The sequence below is a fragment of the Callospermophilus lateralis genome, chromosome 7 (assembly GCF_048772815.1).
Source record: "Callospermophilus lateralis isolate mCalLat2 chromosome 7, mCalLat2.hap1, whole genome shotgun sequence".
NCBI classification, from domain to species: Eukaryota; Metazoa; Chordata; class Mammalia; order Rodentia; family Sciuridae; genus Callospermophilus; species Callospermophilus lateralis.
Window position 1 is genome coordinate 47,126,179 of NC_135311.1, and position 22,736 is coordinate 47,148,914.

Here is a 22,736-nt window from a genome sequence, read left to right on the forward strand (position 1 = left end):
TAAAGATTGGGATTCAGCACCTTCACTTTGGTGTCTGTGTAGTTTCTCCACCCCCCTTTCGCCGACCATCCGTTCGTCTCCTGAGACCCCCTGTTGGAGCTGGACTTGGACAAATATTCTATTGAAATATATATGCCACATTTTCTTTATCCATTCATCTATTGAAGGACATCTAGGTTGGTTCCATATTTTAGCTATTGTGAATTGAGCTGCTATAAACATAGACATAGCTGCATTACTGTAGTATGCTGATTGTAAGTCCTTTAGGTAAAAACCCAGGAGTGGGATAGCTACGTCAAATGGCAATTAATTAATTTTTGAGACAGGAGGCTCACTATGGCTGGGCACAGTGTCGCACGCCTGTAATCCCAGCGGCTCAGGAAGCTGAGGCAGGAAGATGGCAAGTTCAAAGCCAGCCTCAGCAAAAGCTAGGAGCTAAGCAATTCAGTAAGCCCCTGTCTTCAAATAAAATATAAACCAGGCTGGGGATGTGGTTCAGTGGTTGACTGACACTGAGTTCAATCCCAGGTATCCACGCCAGAAAAAAAAAGTCTCACTATATTGCCCATGCTGGGCTCCAACTCATTCTCTAGCTCAACCATGCCTGGCTTAGTTTTTGCATTTCAGGTATGACTTTTCTCAGTTTTCCTTTCTACAACTATTTTAGCTTGTCCTTGTACACCAGTCTATTTTTCATTTTTCATATGCTTTACAATGTTCATTACATGTTCTTAGCAAGCAGAACAAGGAGAACGGGTCCAAGCCTGAAATGCTACATGTATATTCTAATATTACTCTTGATGTGTCTGGCTCATTTCTGGCTACCATCAATTCTTCAAAATAATAATTAATCCATTCTTAATGCCTGCCTTTGTGTCTTAATCAGTTTTCAGCCCTTTGCTAAAACATCAATCATGACATAAACACTAATTTTAAAAGCACATATAGGGGCTGGGGTTGTAGCTCAGTGGTAAAGCACTTGCCTCATATGTGTGAGGCCTTAGGTTCAATCCTCAGCACCACATAAAAATAAACAAATAAAAATAAAAAAAATATTGTGTTCATCAACAATTAACTATTATTATTTTCATTATTTTATTATTAAATAAATAAATAAACTGGAAAAAAAGCACATACAGATAATTTTTATTTCCAGAATGGCAGAGTAACAACCTCCAAAAATTTGTTCCTCCAAGTAAACAACAAGTACACTGACAAAAATCTTTCATCTTTAAAAATTAACTTTTTAAAATTTTGGTAATTAAAAAAAAAAAGCTTACAAAAGCTGAGAAATACTTATTTAAGAAAAATGACTGATTCTCATTAAAAATAGTGAGTTCTATGGCATTCAAACTTGCCCTATTCTTATCCTCGTTTCCCTATATCATTGGTAGCCTTAAAAATCAGCAACTTCACAGACAAGGTTTGGAGCTCCATAAAAAATCATACCTCCAAAAAACTGTCACTATTTGACTTGTCTGGCAGCTAACTGAAAATGTTGTACTCACACAATTCAAGAGTTCCCTTTGCTGGGAAAAAAAGTCTATCCTCAGAGTGTTTGCTGAAAACCATCAGCAAAGGTTATTTAAAATCTCAGCTGGTTAAAGGAATGATAGAAACTGGGACCAAAGATTGGCCAGAGATCTCACAAGGAAGTCAACCTGGGGAATGAGATGTCCATAGGAGGCTTTGTAAAGTTCTGACATATTCAAAGGGATCTGGAGCCATGAAATGCGTAGGGCAGTGTACATGATTAACAGACCAGAGAGAACACCTGAGGCCCTGTGCAAGCAAGAAATAAAGGCTAAGAAAATGTTGTAAAATGCTACAGGACTGAAGGCAAGTACAACCTGCATAAAGAACTCCTTGACAAAGGGATGAAGACTTACTGCTTCTAGATACTTAAGCAAGTCACTTTCTAATGATTAGTAATCCACCAAGTTAACTGAGTACAGATTTCAATGGCCACACATGAAAGTGAATACAGACTTTATAAAATCAGTCTAAGAAAGTCACTAAGCAGAGAGCAGTCTCCCAGCCCTGCCCCGTCCCACCAAAGCAAAAGTCTGGGGAGGTAGGATCTGATTTCTAGATATGCCACAATACTGTATCTAAAATATCCAGTTTTCAATCAAAAAATTATGAGACATGCAAAGAAACAAAAAAGTATGGCCCTATACACAGGAAAACAAAAAATGTGGTCAATAGAAACCATCCTTAGAAGAGGGGAGGGGAGGGGGGGGAGGGGGGATAGTAGAGGATAGGAAAGGCAGCAGAATACAACAGACACTAGTATGGCAATATGTAAATCAATGGATGTGCAACTGATGTGATTCTGCAATCTGTATATGAGGTAAAAATGGGAGTTCATATCCCACTTGAATCAAAGTGTGAAATATGATATATCAAGAACTATGTAATGTTTTGAACAACCAACAATAAAAATTAATTAAAAAAAAAAAAAGAAACCATCCTTGAGGAAGCACAGATGTTGGACTTACAAGGCAAGACTTTAAATCATCAATTAAAAGTTAAATCAATCATTAAAAATATATTCAAAGAACTAAAAGAAATCATGTCTAAAAAATTAGAGGGAAGGATGAGAAAATGATTTCTCACCAGGTAAAGAATATCAATAATGTGATAGAAATATATACATGGAAAAACACACCAAATTCTGGAGTCAAAGATTACAATGAATAAAATGAAACTTCACCAGTAGGGCTCGACAATAGATTATTGTCAGCAGAAGAAAAAACTGGCTAATTTGAAGAAAGGTCAAATGAAAATTTCCATCTGAGGAATGAAAAGAAAAAAGAAGGAATAAAAATGAACAGAACCTCAGAGACTTATGAGACACAATCATCAAGTATGTTAACACATACATTGGCATTTCAGGAGAAAAGAGACAAAGGGGCAGAATAAACATTTATAGAAATAGCAGCCAAAAATATCCCAGATTTGAAGAAAAAACATTAATGTACACATGTAAAAAGCTTAACAAACTCCAAGAAGAATAAGTTCAAGGACAGCTACACCTAGATACATTATAATCAAACTACTAAAACAGAGTATGTTGAAAACAACATAAGAAAAACCACATACATGTATAAGGAATTATCCAATTCAAGAAAGCTCTTAATATTTCTTTAAGAATTTCTTAAAAACAAATCAAATGATTTCTCATTTAAAGAGCTATTACATTTTCATTAGGAATTAAATGACTTCCTTTTCCAAGAGCCTTGTATCCTATACTAAATATATGAATCTAAAGAAATAATAAGAGATAGAAATTTAGAAATTAAAAAAAAATTTTTTTAAATCTAGAAAGAGTAGTCCTGAAAATAAAGTATCAAAATGTAAATGGAGAGGGGCCTTTTCAAGATGGTGGAATAGAGGAAGTTGATTTCCTGGCTGTTCCATGGAGTGAAACCAAGAAAGCAGAGAGGCAGCTTTCTTAGCAAGGTAGGTGAACAAAAAAAGTGGGGGGACTTTACTGGAATTTAAAATTGGAGATTCAAAGCAGAATGAGGACTCAGGAGATTGGATATGATAAAATAAGGAAGAAATCCCCAGTGGCACAGCCACTGCCACAGCCTGGCTAGAAGCACGAGCCAGAGAGGCCCTCTGTGAGCATGTTGTAAGACAGATGAGGCTGGGGCTGGACAGAGGCTGGATACGGAGGAATCAGCAGAAGCAGGTTGATTGGCTGCAGCCAGGTTCAGAGGGGAAAATTTTCGCTACGATTAATCAATCCCCCTGAATGTGGAGTTCAGAAAGTTTTAGAAGTTTATACCCAGTGTGTAGCGGGAGGGGCTCAGAGGTTCACAATCTACAGAAGTCCATATAACAGTGGTTTTCTTCTACTCTTCTGGGCTCCCAACTCAGGCCAGGTTTTACAAAAATAACCCCCAAGGATGCTCTCTGTAAAAATCAGTGCCTGGGAAAGAGTTTTTTCAAGGACCTAACTTTGAAATGCAAACACCTCTGAGAAAGCCTTGGGTTAAACTTTCTTGTCACACTCTTGCCTATAGGAATTCAGACTACAGGATTACTTCTCTCTCTCTGGCAATTCAGAAGGTGGAGCATCAGGCTCCAGATGACCCCACTGAAAACTGCTGAAGAGAGAAACTGAGAATATTTTGAACTTCAACGGAAAGAATTATTTGACTTTTTATCATGATCTTTTTCTCTGTTTAATTGTGACCTTAATGGTACATGGATTCTTATATGTATTCATATTTGTCTTTTTCTCATTTCTAGCATTTTTGAAGCCAGTTAGTTTTCATGGATTAGTTTTTTTGAGAACTAGGATGTTTAATTAGTATTTTAGTTTTGTATTATTTTACTTTTATTTTTAATTTTTAAAAAATTTTTACTTTTATATGTATATATTTCTTTCTCCTACCTGTTCCCCTTGATTCTCTTTTCTTCTGTTAACAGTCAATCTCTATTATTCTCTCTTTGTCTTTTAATTTTTTTACTTCTTGTCTTCTCCTCCCTCAGAATCATCACATTCTATATCACTTCTGTTCTCTCCCTAGCCACCATTTGAAATTATAAAACCTGTTGCAAACTTGCTATTTTCATTGTTGGCAATAACTGATCATATCAGTTCTAAACAGAAATCACAATAAATATTGTGGTAATTAACATTGTAGACGTCACAGTAGGAACTATTTGGTTTAATACTGTATATTGCTTGCATTGGTTGTTGTTATTATTTGTCTCCCCCTAAACAGTGAGGTACTGGAAACCTTCAGGGACACAATAAGTACATGGGTAGAAACTACTGACTCAGATTCATTCTGTTAGATGGGTAGACACACAAACAACATGAAAAAGCAAGGGGACAGTTTGCCCCAAATAAATCGAGATACTCCAATACAAAATCCACTGACATCACTGTGTGGAAGAAATGTCAGAGAAGGAGTTTAGAATGTACATAGTTAAACTGATCTGTGAAGTAAAGAACAGTATAAGAAATGAAATCAGAGAGAAAACATAGGAAGTGAAAGATCACTTCAACAAAGAGACATATTCTGGGGGTGGGGGTGGGGAACAAGCAGAAATCCTTGAAATGAAGTAAATAATAAACCAAATTAAAAATTAAATAGAGCCAGGCACAGTGGCACACACCTGTAATCCCAGCAGCCTGGGAGGCTGAGCCAGGAGAATCAAGTTCAAATACAGCCTCAGCAAAGGAGAGGCACTAAGCAACTCAGTGAAACCTTGTCTCTAAATAAAATACAAAATAGGGTTGGGGGTGTAGTTCAGTGGTTGACTTTCCCTGAGTTCAATCTCTGGTACCAAAAAAAAAAAAAAAAAAAAAATTCAATAGAAAGAACCAGTAACAGACTAGATCACTTGGAAGATATAACCTCAGGCAATGAAGACAAAATACATAATTTTGAAAATAGAGTTGATCATGGAGAGAAGATGTTAAGAAACCATAAAGAGAACTTCCAAGAACTATGGGATAACATGAAAAGATCAAATTCAATATTTATTGGGATAGATGAAGGTTTAGAGATACAAACCAAAGGAATGCACAATCTTCAATGAAATAATATCAGAAAAATTTCCAAACTTAAAAAAATGAAATGGAAAAATAAATGTAAGAGGCTTATAGGACCACAAATGTACAAAATTACAACAGACCCATACCAAGGTTCATTATAATGGAAATGCCTTACATACAAAATAAGGATAGAATTTTAAAGGCTGCAAGAGAAATATATTAGATTACGTATAGAGGGAAAACAATTCAGACCTCAGCTAATTTCTCAACCTAGACCCTTAATGCTAGTAGGTCCTGGAATAACATTACCAAGCTCTGAAAGAAAATAGATGCCAACCAAGAATCCAATACTCAGAAAAGTGAAGCTTTACATTTGAAGATGAAATAGAAACCTTCCCCTGTAATCCCAGCAGCTTGGGAAGCTGAGGCAGGAGGGTTGCAAGTTCAAAGCCAGCCTCAGCAAAAGTAGGCACTAAGCAGCTCAGTGAGACCCTGTCTCTAAGTCAAATACATAATAGGGCTGAGGATGTGGCTCAGTGGTTGAGTGCCCCTGAGTTCAATTCCTGGTACCCACCTCCCAAACCTTCCCGTATATAATTCTTTGCAGATTTGAAAGGATATAATTTTAACCATTGCATCCTTTGTTCCTTTCAATGACTGCTATGAGTAGGCACAGCCAGTACTGTTACTCTCATTTTATGGTCAGATAGGGACTCAGAACAAGTGAGTTACAGGTAAGACAAAGTCAGGCTTTTTTCATTTCGAGTTTGTTGCTCATCTCACAATCTCATGATACCACTAAAGACATAACCATAAGAATTGTTTCTATTATTATAATTCTGTTCTAAGTCACAAAGCAACAATGCTAAGAAGTACAGGAAAAGAAGTTCAGGTGGCTGAATCAGATCCTTAAAAAGTCTCTTTAACAGTGTAAAACTATGGTGTGGTAAAAATCTATTTACTCATCCTAACTGCTATTTCTAAAAACCTTTAAAACATTTAGTTCAGTACCCAGAGGTGGTATGATTTTTTTTGAGTGTTTTGTTTTGTTTTGGTGCTAGGCCTTATGCATGCTAAGCACATGTTCTATCACTGAGCTACCCCTACCTGCCTACCACCCTCCTCCTAACATTCCTGGGTATTTCTTTTCCAGAGGGTTAAAAAAGAAAAAGAATAGAGGGTGATTAAGATAGTCAACAATTTTTTACTATTTTTTTGTTTGTTTTTTTTAGTTGTTGATGGATCTTTATTTTTTACTTATTTATATGCCATGCTGCAAATTAAACCTGGTGCCTCACATGCTAGGCAAGCACTCTACCACTGAGCCACAACGCCAGCCCCCAGGTTTTTTTTTTTTTTTTTTTTTTTTTTTAACCTTTTTTAAAGGGATTTTTCTTTAAGTAAGACTTTTAGCAAAATATTTTAATCTTTTCTAAACATACAGAGAAATTGTGTTAGGTAATGTTGAGTATTCATACTACAGTCATTTTCAGTATGGTTAAGAAAACTTCAACTACAAGATGATGTTTTAAAATAGTTTAGATGGAAATTATAAGTTCATACATATAAATACTTTTATTTATTCACTTAACTTGAGTGTACTGCAGATTGAAACTAGGAGTACTCTACCACTGAGCCATATCTCCAAACCTCTTCATTTTTTATTTTGAGACAGGTTTTCACTAAGTTGCACAGGCTACCTTGAACTTGTGATCCTCTTGCCTCAGCTTCCCAGGTAGCTGGAATTACAAGTATTTGTCAGCATGCTTGGCCACATTAAATGCTTTTAAAGACATATGGGGGGCTGAGGTTGTAGCTCAGTGGCAGAGTGCTTGCCTTGCCCATGTGAGGTACTGGGTTCGATCCTTAGCACCACATAAAAATAAAATAAACAAAATAAAAATATTATGTCCATCTATAGCTAAAAAAAATTTAAAAACAAACAAACAAACATACATATGGTCCTGGGCTGGGGTTGTAGCTCAGTGGTAGAACCCTTGCCTAGAACATGTAAGGCACTGGGTTCGATCCTCAGCACCACATAAAGATAAATAAACAAAATAAAGATATTGTATCCATGTATAACTAAAAACAAATAAACCTACAGTCCTAGACTGGGGATGTAGCTCAGAGGTAGAGTGCTTCCTACAATGAGGGAGTCCCTGGGTTCAATCTCTAGCATTGCCAAAAAAAAAAAAAAAAAAAATCCAAAAGAAGACCATGTGGTCTTATATTAATTTAGAAGTTAATTCCTCTTAGTTGGGCACAGTGGAACACACCTATAATCCTAGTGGCTCAGGAGGCTGAGGCAAGAGGATTGCAAGTTCAAAGCCAGTCTTAGTAATTTATCGAGCCCCTAAGCAACTTAGCAAGATAGTAATCTCCTTATTTCAAAAAAAAAAAAAAAAAGAAAGAAAGAAAGAAAGAAAGAAAAAAAGAAAAGAAAAAGAACAAGAAAGAAAGAAAGAAAAAAGTCTGGAGATGTGCTAAAGTGCCTAGTGCCCTCCCTCAAAAAGGTAAATTCCACTTTCTTAACTACAGTAAGAGAAGGACAGAAAAAGGAGTTTTTAAAAGACAGGGAATACCTTCCACACACACATACAAAATGAAGGAATAATTGCTCGGTGTGGTGGTGCACACCTGTAATCCCAGCAACTCAGTAGTCTGAGATAGGAAACTGCCAAATTCAAAGCCAGCCTCATCAACTTGGTGAGACCCTGTCTCAAAACACAAAATTAAAAGGCCTGGGGACGTTGCTCAGTAGTTAAGTGCCCCTCTTCCAATCCCTGGAAACTCCCCACCCTGCCCCAAAGAGGAAATAATCATTAATTAATCACAACAAATAAAATGTCTTGGATGTATAATAAATTCTGTCACCAGTATATTGTCAACACAAAGTAACTCTACTTTATTAATTTTTAAAACAATTTTTCCTAGTTACACATGAACATAGTATCTTTATTTTGTTTATTCATTTTTATGTGGTGCTGAGGATTGAACCCAGTACCTCACATGTGCAAGACAAGCAGTCTGTCACTGAGTCACAATCCCAGCCCATCTACCTTATTAATTTTTTAAAAAGGCATTATAGGTTATATAAAGAAGTTTCTCAGTTTAAATTGATTCCTACTTATTTGTACTCAAATGAGTTTTACCATTTACTTAGATGTTCTTTCAGATTAACTTACCATTCTTTAACAGTTACTTCTCTAATCCCTTCTCCAATGTCTGAAAGTTTGAACTGAACAACTTGTCCATGTAGAGCTTTAAAGAAAAAAGAAATAATCTCATTAAATGTGTACTTATTACCCATAAATGCTTTTACATCTAAAATTAGAAAATATCCTCAGACGCAGAAACTATTTCATCTTACAGACAGAAAAACATCATTTTATAATTTTTAAAAGCATGAATCATTATTCACAATCATTAAGATTAATCTAAGCTACCCATAACACAGAATCCTGACACTGCCACAGAACCCAAATTTTTCCAAATTTCAAAATAATGTTCTTTTACAGGGCTATAGGAAGTCCTACTAACAAATCAGTGAGTTTTTAAAAATTTGTTTTGTTTTGTTTTGTAATAGGGAATAAAATCAGGAGTGTTTAACCACTATATTCCCAATCTTTTTTATTTAAGACAGGATCTTGCTAAGTTATTTAGGACTTCATTAATTTGCTGAGGTTGGCTATGAAATTGCAATCCTCCTACCTCAGCCTATAATCATTGGCATTATAGACATGCACCACCATGCCTAGCCAAATTAGTAAGATTATGAAACAATAGTAAAGAATAGACAATGGAACACATACAAAGAGAGACTCAGCTGGATCTCCTTGTTTTATGTTATGCAGCTACAATAACCACTAGTGGCCTACTCTCAGATCTCTTTTGACTTCATGTAACTATGCTCAGTCTTTATGGCTAAAAATCAGGCACTTCATGGAAAATTCTTACATTTTCAAATCCTGCTGCACCACCTTATTCCCTAAGACTTCTCTTTCCTCTTGTCATTTTCTATCCCCTTCTTAATACCCACTCCTGCCCCGCCCCACACACACCTTTTTTAACACTGTGGATTGAATCCAAGGACACTTAACCACTGAGCCACACCCCTAGCCCTTTTTTTATTTTGAGACAGAGTTTTATTAACTTGCTTAGTGCCTCACTAAGTTGCTGAGGCTGGCTTTGAACTTGCAATCCTCGTGCCTCAGCCTCCTGAGCTGCTGGGATTATAGGTGTGTACTACCATGCCTGGCCTTAAAATACACTTTTGATGTGGAGGTATCTCTTGTTTCCTTTCTAATTTAGGGCCCTCTCACAGTCTGCTGCTTCTTTTAAACAGGTACAGGCATTAAGTATCAAAAACTTTAAAAAATAAATCCACATCTTTCAATTATCAATAAATAATTCCATATTTAGGACTTTTCCCCCCAAGAAACTAATTAGAAAGGTATACAAAGATTTGAACAGGGGCTGGGGATGTGGCTCAAGTGGTAGTGCACTCGCCTGGCATGTGTGCGGCCCAGGTTCGATCCTCAGCACCACATACAAAAAAAAAAACAAAGATGTTGTGTCTGCCGAAAACTAAAAAATAAATATTAAAAATTCTCTCTCTCTCTTTCTAAAAAAAAAAAAAAAAAAAAAAAGATTTGAACAGAAGAATAGTTACTATAGAGTTAAAATGAAGAACTGGAAGTCAGTCTTTCAAAAAAATGAAGATTAAATACACTATGGCATTCCTTATAAAGCAATATATTGTAAGGAACAGCAAGAGCATAGAAATATGATACTGCATGGCATAGTCAGGAAATAACAAACAGTCCTATATAGCTAAAGATGGAGTACATGGCAAGAAATTAGCCCAGACACAGAAACGCTTTGTGTGCCCTGCTAAGGGGTTGTAATAAAACTTTATCTTAAAGGTCATTAGGAGTCAGTAGTAATTCATATAGTCATAACTTCTTTGTAATTGCTCATGTTAAGAGGTAGAGTCTTTTTTGCCACTTCTTAAATCTATGTTGACCTCTGACTTATTTTGACTAATGTAGTGTAGCAGAAATGAAATCGTGCAATTTCAGGAGACTAGATCTCGTGAGTCCTCACAGCTTCTGCCTTCTCCCTTTTGGAATTATGTCCTAAGGTCCCTGTGCAAGGAAGCTGATGTAGATCACTGGAGACTTTGTGGAGGAGAAATGAGGTGCCCAATAGCCAGGCACATGAGTGTGACCCTCCCGGATCTCCCCCCTAGGACTGCTGATCCTCTAGATAAATACAGTCACATTAGTGAAACCAGCAGAGGAACCAACTCAAAGAATCCTGAGGAATAATCAATCACTGTTGCTCTAAGCCACTAAGTTGCAGGGTGGTTTGTTATTCAATAATAATTAACTGATACAGAGTCCCATTTATAATATCAGACATGTGACTTTATGTCTATCATTTTAGACCAAACACCTCTGGCAAGAGCATGGTAGGTAGGGTTGGGAGAAAAATAGCAGAGGCAAAATAAGGCAGAGAAAGCAGGAGCTTATATATTTTTCAAAGCTGTCTAAAAGGGAATCATTTAAGAAACAGGAAAGATGTCAAATTGGTAAGTTTGATGGGCATGGTGGCACATGCCTGTAATTCCAGAAACCCAGGAGGCTGATGCAGAAGGATTCCAAGTTTGAGGCCAGCCTCAGCAAATCAGCAAGATTCTGTCTCAAAAAATAAAAAGAGCTGGGGCTGGGATAGTGGCTCAGTGGTAGAGTGTTCGCCTAGCATGTTCGAGGCCCTTGGTTCGATCCTCAGCACCACATAAAAACAATGAATAAATAAAAATAAAGGTATTTGTCCAACTACAACCATATATATATTTATACACACACAAAAAAAGAAAAAAGGCTGGAGATGTAGTTCAGTGGTAGAGCATGCCTAGATACAGTCAAGTACCAGAAAAGGCAAAATAAAATTGGTATGCTTGGGTGAGATTTGATGCAAAACAAGGAGTCGCGGTGATTCTAGGTTCCCAACTTAACTATTTATTGAGTTAGGAATGCAGGAATAATAAGAAATTTGTAGAAGACTGAATTTGGGGAATTTGAGTTATATATGGGATCCTGGAATGGAGATCTTCAGCCAGCAAATTGGTGATATGTCTGAGCTACAGATACAGATTCTAAAATGTTCAATGAGTACAGGTGAGAGTTAAAGGCATGAGCATAGATGGGGTGTAAGAAGGATGGGTTTCCGTGAAAAACTGAAATTTAAGAGTGAAGCAGAGGAAGAGGACCTGTAAAAGAGAATATGCAGCTGGGTGTGGTGGCACACACCTGTAGCCTTGGTCACTTGAGAAGTCAAAGCAGAAGCGTAAGTTGAGACCAAGAGTTTGAGATCAGCTACTCAATATAACAAGACCCAGCTCAAAAGGAAAAAAGAGAGAGAATGAGTATCAAGAGAAAATAGGTACCAAATTCTTTACATTTTTAAATGTATTTAATCCATCCAAGTATAAGAATCTTTGTTTAGTTTACTGATATGTCCACCTAGAGCAGCCTTGGCACACAGCAGATTAGCAATACCTGTTGTTGAATAAATGAATTCCCACAACAATACTATAAATTAAATACTTGGATCACTCCCATTTTCCAGATGATGACATTGAGAAAAATTACATAGCTTGTTATAAGTTACATAGTTAGTAAATGATAAACCAGGAGATATAGCCTGGAATTGGTGGATTGAGGAATGCAAAGCTCAAGATAAGTGTTTAGAGGCTGGAGTAGGAAGCTGGAGTTTCTGCTTGAATGACCTCTGCTTTGTCTGGAAGTAATGAAAAAAGATCAACTTAAAACAACAGAAATCTTGGCTGGGTGAGTAGCTCATTAGTAGAGTGTTTGCCTAGTATGTGTGAGTTTCTGGGTTCAACCTCTAGTACTATTAAAAAATATATATGTATACATATTTTAACAAAAAAAGTGGAGGTAAGGTTTACATGCTTTGTATGTTTTACATGTCTTATATGTCATGGTGTAAGATGACATATAAAAAGCATGGAAGAGTGGGGTCTGCCTGGAATTCTCCTATTTTTAAATTTTTTTAGTTGTCAGTGGATCTTTATTTATTTACATGCAGTGCTGAGACTCGAATCCTGTGCTTGACACATGTCAGGCAAGTGCTCTACCACTGAGCTCTGACCCCAGTCTGAATTCCCCTATTTTTCACTACGCTAAGGCTCAATTTATCTATCAAAAATTTAATTATATAATAAAAAGTCAGGGGTTCTTTGTCAGGGTTATCAAAAAAGTTCTTGTGCCCTTGCCAAATCTAATATTTAAGTCCTCAATATCTTTACAGAAGGTAGAAAAAGTTGGGGAAAAGGAAAGTAAATGCCAAAAGCTAGGGAACTTTCTACTTAGGAGTATGTCATGCAGATTTCACCACACCATGACATAACATAGCACAACAGATTAAGTATTTGTCCAAAAAACAATATTACAGTGTGTATAAAAGACACAGGGGCTGGGGATATAGCTCAGTTGATAGAGTGCTTGCCTCGCATGCACAAGGACCTGGGTTCAATTCCTGAGACAGACACACACACACACACACACACACACACACAAACACACACACAGATATTAAGATGCCTCTATTAGAAGATAGCTTGATTGAGAAGGTCAATCAATGTCAGTGCTAACTACCGCACTTAGATGAGTCAGATGATAAAGCCTCAATAGTCCCAACCAACCAATTCCCAAATTAGGAAGACACAGCACATAAAGGAAAGAATGGGGGTGAGGAGAGAAAAAAGAAAATGAAAAGATGGGGGACAGCCAGGCTAGAAATATGGTCTTAATTCTTTTTTACTATGGTAAATCTTCAATTACTAAAAAAAAAAAAAAGTTAAAAGAAAAAAATACTGGTGAGGTATTTAGAATTATTTTGTATATTAGCTACATTGAGATCATACTTACCAGCAGTTGTTTTCAGCAATTGATGTGGATGACTATACTTGAATGAAGGATAACCGAAGAAACACACACATTTTGGCTTCAAAACATGAACATTACTACATGTTTGAAAATAGCGAACACAAATCTACAAATGAGAAAACAACAACAAAAAAGTGTTTATTAATTATCTTAATGCCTTATCTCTTAAAGTATATACTGAATTTCAATTCTATTTAAAAAAGCAGAACCATCATTATGATTTACATCTAGATAGAAACCAGAAAATTAGCAACAGGGACAATAAAGTTTATGAAAAGTGGTTACTTTCTTTCTTTTATTTTTGGTACTGGGGATTAAATTTAGGGGCACTACTTAACCACTAAGCCATATTCCCCAGCTCTTTTTTGTATTTTATTTAGAGACAGGGTCTCACTGAGTTGCCCTCTCGATAAATTGCTGAGGCTGGCTTTGAACTCTCGATCCTTCTGCCTCAGCCTTCTAAGCTATTGAGATTACAGCCAAGTACCACCATGCCTGGCAAGAGTGCGTATTTTCTTAAGTACTTTTGTCCAAGAAATCAAAAGAACTCAAAACTCTAGTATAAAGAGAACATTTTGTTATTCTTTTGTTTAGTAATATTAAATCCTCAGAATTAGATTTGTTTATATATTTCTGATTTTCCCCAAATTCCTTAAAGAAATGTTACAATATATTCTAAACAAAAACAAAAAAAACCCTGATATATTCTATATAAACATATCAGAGGGAAAAGGAGGGAGAAGGGGAGTTGCACGGAAGATGGAAGGAGACCCTCATCGTTATATAGAATACAGGTATGATGTTGTGAGGAGAAGAAGAAAAAAAAAAAGTGTGTCACATTAGATTGGATAGAGAGAAGTGATAAGAGGGGAGTGGAGTGGAAGGGGGATAGGAAGGGCAGCAGAATAGAATAGACATTATGATTGCTGTATGTATATAGGTGACTCTATGACCAATGTGATTCTGCAATCTGTACAATCAGAAAAATGAGAAATTATACCCTGATTCAAATGTATGAATTGCCAAGATCATTGTAATGTCATGTGCAGCTAATTAAAAAAAGAAAAAAGAAACACATCAGCTTATAGGCTTGCTTAAGTTATCATGTAAGCAAGGGCAGCCTGAGAAAGCAGGATGCAGACTGTCTCCCATTTTGTTCCTGAGCCCTAATATAAAGTTGTTTCTAATAAATCTCCTTAAAGTTTCTTCTCCCAGAAATAATGTTCTACAACCCACCCTACCTAAGGAACCAGTACTGTGACCAAGAGGCAAACTTTACTTATTATGATACCAAAATCTCCACTCAGAAAAAAGCTGAAGTCCTATTTCCATGGGAAATAAGAAAAGGCATATTGCCAAGCATGTTGACTGCTGAGTTTTAACCTATTGATTTTAATTATTTTAGTTAGGCTTTATCTTTCCTTAACATTAACAGAAAAAAATGTAGATATAATAAAGATTGGTGGATTTTGGATGAGCTTTTTAAAGTAGAGATGCATGATTTAAAATTATACTTGTTTTAGGAATGATTTAAAATTATACTTGTTTTTCTTTGCTTTCAGAAATCAGTAACAACTTGGAAATCAAAGTAAAAAATCGTTTATGAATTTAAATGTATTGTTTCTTTAATTAAACCTAATTTTTTTATTTTATAGTATTTTTCATAAAAATAAATAAGATTCTTAATTATAAATATGAAAGCATCACTAATATATAATGTTTACTTTAACATAACTTTAAATTTGTGTGTATGTGTGTTAGCACGGATTTAACCCAGGGGTGCTCAACCACTGGGCTACATCCACAGCCTTTTTATTTCTTATTTTGAGATAGGGTCTCACTAAGTTGCTTGGGGCCTTGCTAAGTTGCTGAGGTTGGTCTTGAACTTTCGATCCTCCTGCCTCAGCTTCCCAAGTTGCTGGAATTACCTCCACGCCCCCATAAAGGCATGTATGCTCTCTCTCTCTCTCTTTTTTTTTTTTGGTCCTGGGGAATGAACTCAGGGACAGTTTACCACCCACTACTTCACCAATCCTTTCTACTTTTATTTTGAGTCCAGGTTTCATTAAGTTGATGAGGCTGGCCTTGAATCTGTCTTAAGTTTTTATAATAAGAAGTTATAGGGGCTGGGGATGTGGCTCAAGCGGTAGCGCACTCGCCTGGCATGCATGTGGCCCGGGTTTGATCCTCAGCACCACATACAAACAAAGATGTTGTGTCTGCCGAAAACTAAAAAATAAATATTAAAAAAAAATCTCTCTCTCTTAAAAAAAAAAAAAAGAAGTTATAGGCAATCAAGTGTTGTTTATTTATAAATATGTAGATTTTTTTTCCTTTCCAGATTAGCTTAATGTGGAAAGGCTTCTTGAAGGAAGATTTAAGTTGGGCGTGGCATAATAAGTATAGATAATAAAACAACAGAAAGGCAATTTTATGGCAGAGGCAACAGCATAAACAGCAGCATTTTGCCTAGCATGTCTGCTGGGGCAGTGAGTAGCTTGATCAAATTCATAAAAAGAAAGCAGAGGATAGCTCAAGGAACAAAATGTTGGTAACTGTAAATGTCAGGATAAAAGTTTGAACTTATGTATCATGGGGCTACTGAAAAAAAAGGATTAGGAAATTAATGTAGGAATAGTTTATTAAATAGCTCACAACAGGTAAAGCCTGGAGAGAATGGTTCAAGAAACTATCATAGTATCTGAGACATGAAACAAGACTCCTGACTGAAGTGATTAATAGTGGGGGAAAAACACGTAACAGAAGTGCACAGACATTATGTGATTAATAGCTACTGAATGAATATGAAAAGAAGTCTAAGGCTAGGGTTGTAGCTCCGAGGTAGAACACTTTCTACCATGCAAAAGACCCTGGGTTCCATCCCCAGCACCATAAAAATACCAAAAATATTTGTGAAGTTGCTGGATAGATGGACTAAAAGGCACAGAAAAGAGGAAAAAAAATTTTTTCAAGCTAGAGAAGACATTTTCCACCACTAGAATAGACGAGTACATTAAGCATAAGGCTTTAAATGTCCAATTTAAAAAGGCATGCCTTGAAAGTCAATGAACAACTGAGATTCAAGAAATTTGGAAGGAGGTGACAACTAGGTGCAACACGTTATCCTGAACCAGATTTGTTTAAATTTAATATAAAGCTCATAACTCACACAATAGGCAAAACTGAGGCTAGCAGTGCTACATCAACATCAATTTCTTGATGATTCTGCTGAGGTGACATTGGAAATGTACATTAAATCATTTCAAAGCAAAAGAGTAATAGATTGATTGGTAGATAGAGGGGGAAAGGAGAAACAAGACAAGGGAGGAAGAAAACAATCCATCAGCAGTGACGGACCAAGGCAGAGGGTTTATGAATGTTCCTGGTTCTATTCTTGAGACTTTTCTGAAACTCTGTGAAATGAGGAGTTAAACATACTTGGTGGAAGAGAGACTGAACAAGGCTGATTGTGGTTGAAGCTGAGAGATGAACTTACTGAAATCACTGCATTATCCTTTTCACTTTGGCACGTGTTTGAAATGTTTCATAATAACATGTTTTTAAAGCAAAAACAATACAGTATTCCCTATCCTGAAAAAAATAAAAGGGCATGCTTATACAGCTTACTAGTTTTACATATTTTATATTTAAGGCAATTCTTTTTTTTATTATTTTATATGCTTTTATTAGTGCATTCTATTTTAAAAAAATAGTTGGGTTCATTTTAACATCAGCACACATGCATGGAAATCAGTTTGTTCCATTTCAGTCTCCAGGGAAGGCAAATCTTAATTCACCTATCGACAATGCTTCAGTACATCTAACTCTCTAGAGACTATTCGTCCCAACTTGCCTGAGGCAATCCAGTTTATACCTACTAACTCAAGGTAATTATTAATAATTCCACACCTACAACTAAAATACAAAAACAGAGGGAGATGAAAATTTTAGCAGATTAGCATAGTAAGGAAATAAATAATACCTCAATAGGCAACTGTTGAACATACCCAAAGTAAGACACTGTGTTGGACTATGCAACTCAAAGCTAAGTAGGGCACAGTAAGTAGTCCCTACATTCAAGTTACTTTTTCTGTTCCACAGGAAGCAGACATCATAGAAAAATCCAATATAACATGGCTAAGGTAATTAAGAGTCAAAGGCATGATGTCCTGGAGAAATGTGAAACATGACATGATAAGACCACCTGCATCTGGATAATTTATTATGGGTGATAAGGGCTCTTGTTGCTTACAACTTTTTATAAGACATTAAAAGCAATAACTGTTCTTTACTGAGTCCTTGAACAAATATTGATTTATGAGTATTTACAATGGGCTAGGCACTTGGAAATAATTATTTCCCTTAGGAAATGTAGAGTGAAAGATAAAGACAAACAGGTACTAACACAGTACTACAATGGAGGAAATGGAGTATTTTAAAGGAACCCAAAGGAAGGGAGCCCAGTTGGAGAAAGTAATCTTGAAGCAAGACCAGAGGGATGAGGAGGAGTAACTCAGTAGATGAAGCGTGTTGCAGATAAGGCCATGGGGATTAAGGCAAGAGTCTTTGTAAAATCAGAGGGAATACATGCACAAAGGTCTGAAACAGAGGTGTGTCCAATTAACTCAAGTAGTTTAATAGCATTCTTAGTGTGCAGGAAGGTGGGGGAAGTGTGTCAGAGTTTGGCTTTTTTTTTTTTTTTTGGTACTAGAGACTAAACCTGGAGGTGCTTTACCATTGAGTCAGATCCCCAGCTCTTTTTATTTTTCATTTTGAGATAGAGTTTCACTAAGTTGCTGAGGCTGGTCTCCAACTTTTGACCCTCCTGCCTCAGCCTCCAGAGATTACAAGTGTGCGCCTGGCAAGGGAATGGGTAGATTTTTATTTATTTTTGGTATGGGGATTGAACTCAGGGGCACTCAACCATTGAGCCACATCCCCAGCCCTATTTTGTATTTTATTTAGAGACAGGGTCTCACTGAGTTGCCTAGTGCCTCACCATTGCTGAGGCTGGCTTTGTACTCAACAATACTCCTGCCTCAGCCTCCCGAACTGCTGGGATTACAGGCGTGTGCCACCATGCCTGGCAGGATGGGTAGATTTTTAATAAGGAATGAAGCCTTAGCAATTAAAAAGATCCAGATCATACATTTTCTTCAGTCATCTGAATTTTGGACATCTTGTTGAGGACAGTCTTAAATAAGAAAATAACATTACCAAATATGTGCCTTACTTGATAAGATCACCCTGGCTACAACTATGGAGAACAGATTGGAAAGGCACAGATCAGAGGCAAAAATGTCCAGTTAGTTAGAACCAGGACACCTGCAGTACAGGTGGGGCAGAGAATAGTGACCAGATTTCTTCAGTGAGAGTTACAGGCTAGAATGATGAGAAACAGGTTTGAGGGTTTTGTTCTACAGCCTCAAGTTTGATGTGTCTAAGATATTATGGCACACATGAGATGACTAAAAGTTAGCTTTTCCACTGTTGTGCTAATATGGCCATGTAACATGGTTTTAGTCAGTCGGCCTGGTACCAATTCTTCCTCTTTCCCGTCTTGAATTCTGAGTAAGAAGTTGTATGCTGGGTGCAGTGGTGTACACCGGTAATTCCAGCTACTGGGGAGGCTGAGGCAAGAGGATTGCAAGTTAGAGGCCAGCCTCAGCAACTTAAGACCCTGTCTCAAAATAAAAATTAGGAAAGGGCTTGGAAGTATCTCAGTGGTAGAATGTCCCTGGATTCAATCCCCAGTACTGGGGTGAGTAGGGAGCAGGGGCAGGGGGCAGGATTGTAGCAGCTCTCTTGTGACCCTGAAGGAAAAGTCAAATGAACTGCTGAACTCTGATGATGCTGGACCACTTTATCAGTGTCAGCTGACCTCTAATTTTAGGATGCTCTATATACTCAGATACTTAATTTCCTGCTTGTTTGTTGGGTTTTTATTATCTGCACTTGACAAACACCTCATATACATGCAAATGAAAATTTCTTGGACAATGATGTGGGTCTTGAGTAGACATGACGGGAAGATTGAAGAACTTTAGGAATCACCAACATAGATGGTAACTAAATCCAAAGTGGATAAGTTAACTAGGAAGTGAGAAAAGTGCAGAGGGCCAAACTTAAAGCCCTTAGAAACACCAAAAGTCAGTAAGATATGGTGGTACATGCCTGTAATCCCAGGAACTTGAGAGGCTGATGCAGGAGGACTGCAAATTCAAGGACTGCCCTAGCAATTGAGTGAGACCCTGTCTCAAAATTAAAGATAAATAGGACTAGGGAATGTAGCTCAATCAGTAAAGCACCTCTAGTTTCAATCCCCATTATAAAAAAGGAAACAAAACATCAAGAGTCCTAATCACTTGATGACAGGTACATGTTCTGAGAAATGCCTGATTAGGTGATCTCTTCTGTGGGATCATCTTAAAGTATTCTTATACAAACCAAATGGCTTACCAGTAAATAGCCTATATCTCTTATGCTACAAATTTGTAAAGTATGTGACTATACTAAATATTGCAGGCAACTCTAACACAAAGGTATTTGTGTTTCTCAATGCATCAGTGAACATAGAGAAAGTATATTAAAAACACAAGCCAATAGGAAATTTTCAGCTACTATATATGTGTGTGTGTGTGTGTGTGTGTGTATATATATATATATATATATATATATATATATAATTTATTTTACTTTTTAAGTTAGATTTTTTTAAAAATTATTGAGTTGTGACAGTTCTTTATACATATGGGATAAGGACTTATCAGGTAAATTATATATATATATTCCCATTTTGTAGTCTTTTTAAAAAACATTTATTTTTTAGTTATAGGTGGACACAATACCTTTATTTTATTTTTATGTGGTGCTGAGGCTGGTATTTAGTGCCTCACACATGCTAGGCGAGTGCTCTACCTCTGAGCCACAAACCTATGCCCATGGGTTGTCTTTTTTAATGCTGTCTTTTGAAGTGCAAAGGTTTAAATTTTGATAAATCCAACTGATCTACTTTTTTTTTATGGTTGGTTGTTCAAAACATTACATAGTTCTTGATATATCATATTTCACACTTTGATTCAAGTCGGTTATGAACTCCCATTTTTACCCCGTATACAGATTGCAGAATCACATCAGTTCTGATCTACTTTTTCTCCTGCTGCTCATGCTTATGGTATCATATCTAAGATATATCCCCCACATCTATAGTCATGATTATTAACCTCTATATTTTCTTCTAAGAGTCTTATAGTATTAGCTCTTACATTTAGGCCTTGATTTTTTTTTTTTTTTTCTTTTTTGGTACCAGGAATTGAACTCAGAGGTCCTCAACCACTGAGACTCATCTCCAGTCCTTTTTAATTTTTATTTTGAGGCAGGGTCCTGGTAAGTTGCATAGGGCCTTGCTAAATTCCTGAGGCTGGCTATGAACTCATCATCCTCCTGCCTCAGCCACCCAAGTTACTGGAATTATAGGAGGGAGCCACCACACTCAGCTCCTTGATTCATTTTTACTTAATTTTTACAATGTGGTATGAGGTAAGTGTTCAACCTCGTTCATTTGCATATGGTTATCCAGTGATCCTAACACCATTGCCTGATGTCACCCCTTCTTGTTTTTTTTTCTTTTTTTTTTATTGGTGCATTATAGTTGTACATAATGGTGGGATTTGTGGTTACACATTTGTACGTGCACTCCATTGTCATATATGCAGTCCATATATGGACTGCAAAACGTCATTATGTAGCACATAATTGTATTTAAAAGCTGGGTGGGGGAAAGAGATTGGAACAAAATGGCCAATGATGTAGGAGGAATACTGGGAAATGGGTCACAGAAGCCACGAATGGAAAGCTCTCAAAAGAAGGGCTGCCACCACCTACTAGGTGCTGCTAAGAGCATTCTTCTCCTGGTTATCTTCTACTTATGTTGTGTTATTCAGTATTTGGTAGGGACTCCTCTCTGGCGCCCAAGTACTCTAAAAAATATCCACTCCTGTTGTCCCTGTAGCTTCATGCATTTGCCATCACCGCCTTTCTTATAACAATTTGTAATTGCTTATTTCTACATCTGTCTCCCTGTCTGTTCTTCACCACAAAGTTGCAATCTCTGGGAGGAAAGGATGTTGCCTGACTTATTGCATCCCCAGTGTTGAGAAGAGTACCTGGTTCACAGCAGACTCTTAAATTCGATTTTGTAAGATCATGAGTCGATCGCTGCAGGAAACAGGAGCTCAAAAAGAAAACAGTTGCGCAAATAGGATAAAACAGTATCATTACTAGGATGTGTCAGTGCCTGCTGTTAAAGGTCTGCTAAAGAGAGTCTTTAGCAGGAGAGGTGGTGGTACAAAGGAGCGAAGAGAGTGAATTTCAAGACTCTCAGTTCCAGAAGGGTAAGGACTCTGTGGTGATGCTTTTTGCTTAACCGGTAAATTTCCCGAGGTCGGGGATCTTGTCTGGCACTCCATGGGTGTTCAATCAACTCTAAATGGAAAAAAAAAAAAAAAAAAAATCTCTGCATCCCCAGCGCCTATCTTAATGCCCAGCACCTAAAAAGTGCTTAAGGAAAGGGCAGCAGATGAAAGGGTAGCTGGGCTTCAATAGACAAAGTAGGAGGACGACCGAATCACGGAAGAAGCTCGTTCACGTAAAGGGAGGTAGTGGGTTTCCAGACCTGTCGCCTCGCCACCTTTTCAGTCCTCCCCTGGCATGCGTCCCTCCACCTGTCCACCACGCGTGCCCGGTCCGCGTGGCTATCACAAGAGAATGTAACACGCCAGGCCCGGATGCCTCGGAACAAGTCACTCCTTCCCGGCCTCAGGTCCACCCCCACCTGCTTACCAGCCGTCCAGCACCGCGGCTCCAGGTCCTCAGTACTCGCACTGCTGCCATCTTAGTCCGGAAATGCCCCAGCACCGCCTGGGATAGACGCCTCCGCCGGCGACCTATCCCGAGGTGGGAGACGCGCCTCCCCTGAGCAGCCAATCCCGAGCGGAGGAGCCAGCCGTCCGCCCCGCAGCCAACGCGGGAGAGGGGTGGGGCCGAGCCGGACCTGGCTGGGTGCCTAGAGCCTGCCCCGGGGAACTAGGGAGGAGGGCGGCGCAAATTTAATTCGGGAGGCAGAGTCTGGCTAGGTACTGTGTGTAAGTACAAGTGCACCAGTTCATCCTGTCATGGGGGGAAACGGTGGTGAGGGCACACGAAGAAGGGCAGTCACAAGGGGAAAGTCAAAGACC

General features: G+C 37.6%; 1 protein-coding gene across 1 annotated transcript in view; it reads right to left on the reverse strand.

Annotated features, from left to right (window-relative positions):
* Dbt (dihydrolipoamide branched chain transacylase E2) overlaps window positions 1-22,424 on the reverse strand; it is a 43,524-nt gene extending 21,100 nt beyond the window's left edge. Inside the window, exons 1-3 of the mRNA XM_076861673.1 lie at window positions 22,342-22,424; window positions 13,483-13,606; window positions 8,710-8,785 (exon numbers count right to left, since the gene is read on the reverse strand). Coding sequence (XP_076717788.1) covers window positions 8,710-8,785; window positions 13,483-13,606; window positions 22,342-22,392 — 251 coding nt within the window. The 5' untranslated portion in view covers window positions 22,393-22,424. The remainder of the gene's footprint in view (window positions 1-8,709; window positions 8,786-13,482; window positions 13,607-22,341) is intronic.
* Between the last annotated feature and the right edge of the window lie 312 nt (window positions 22,425-22,736).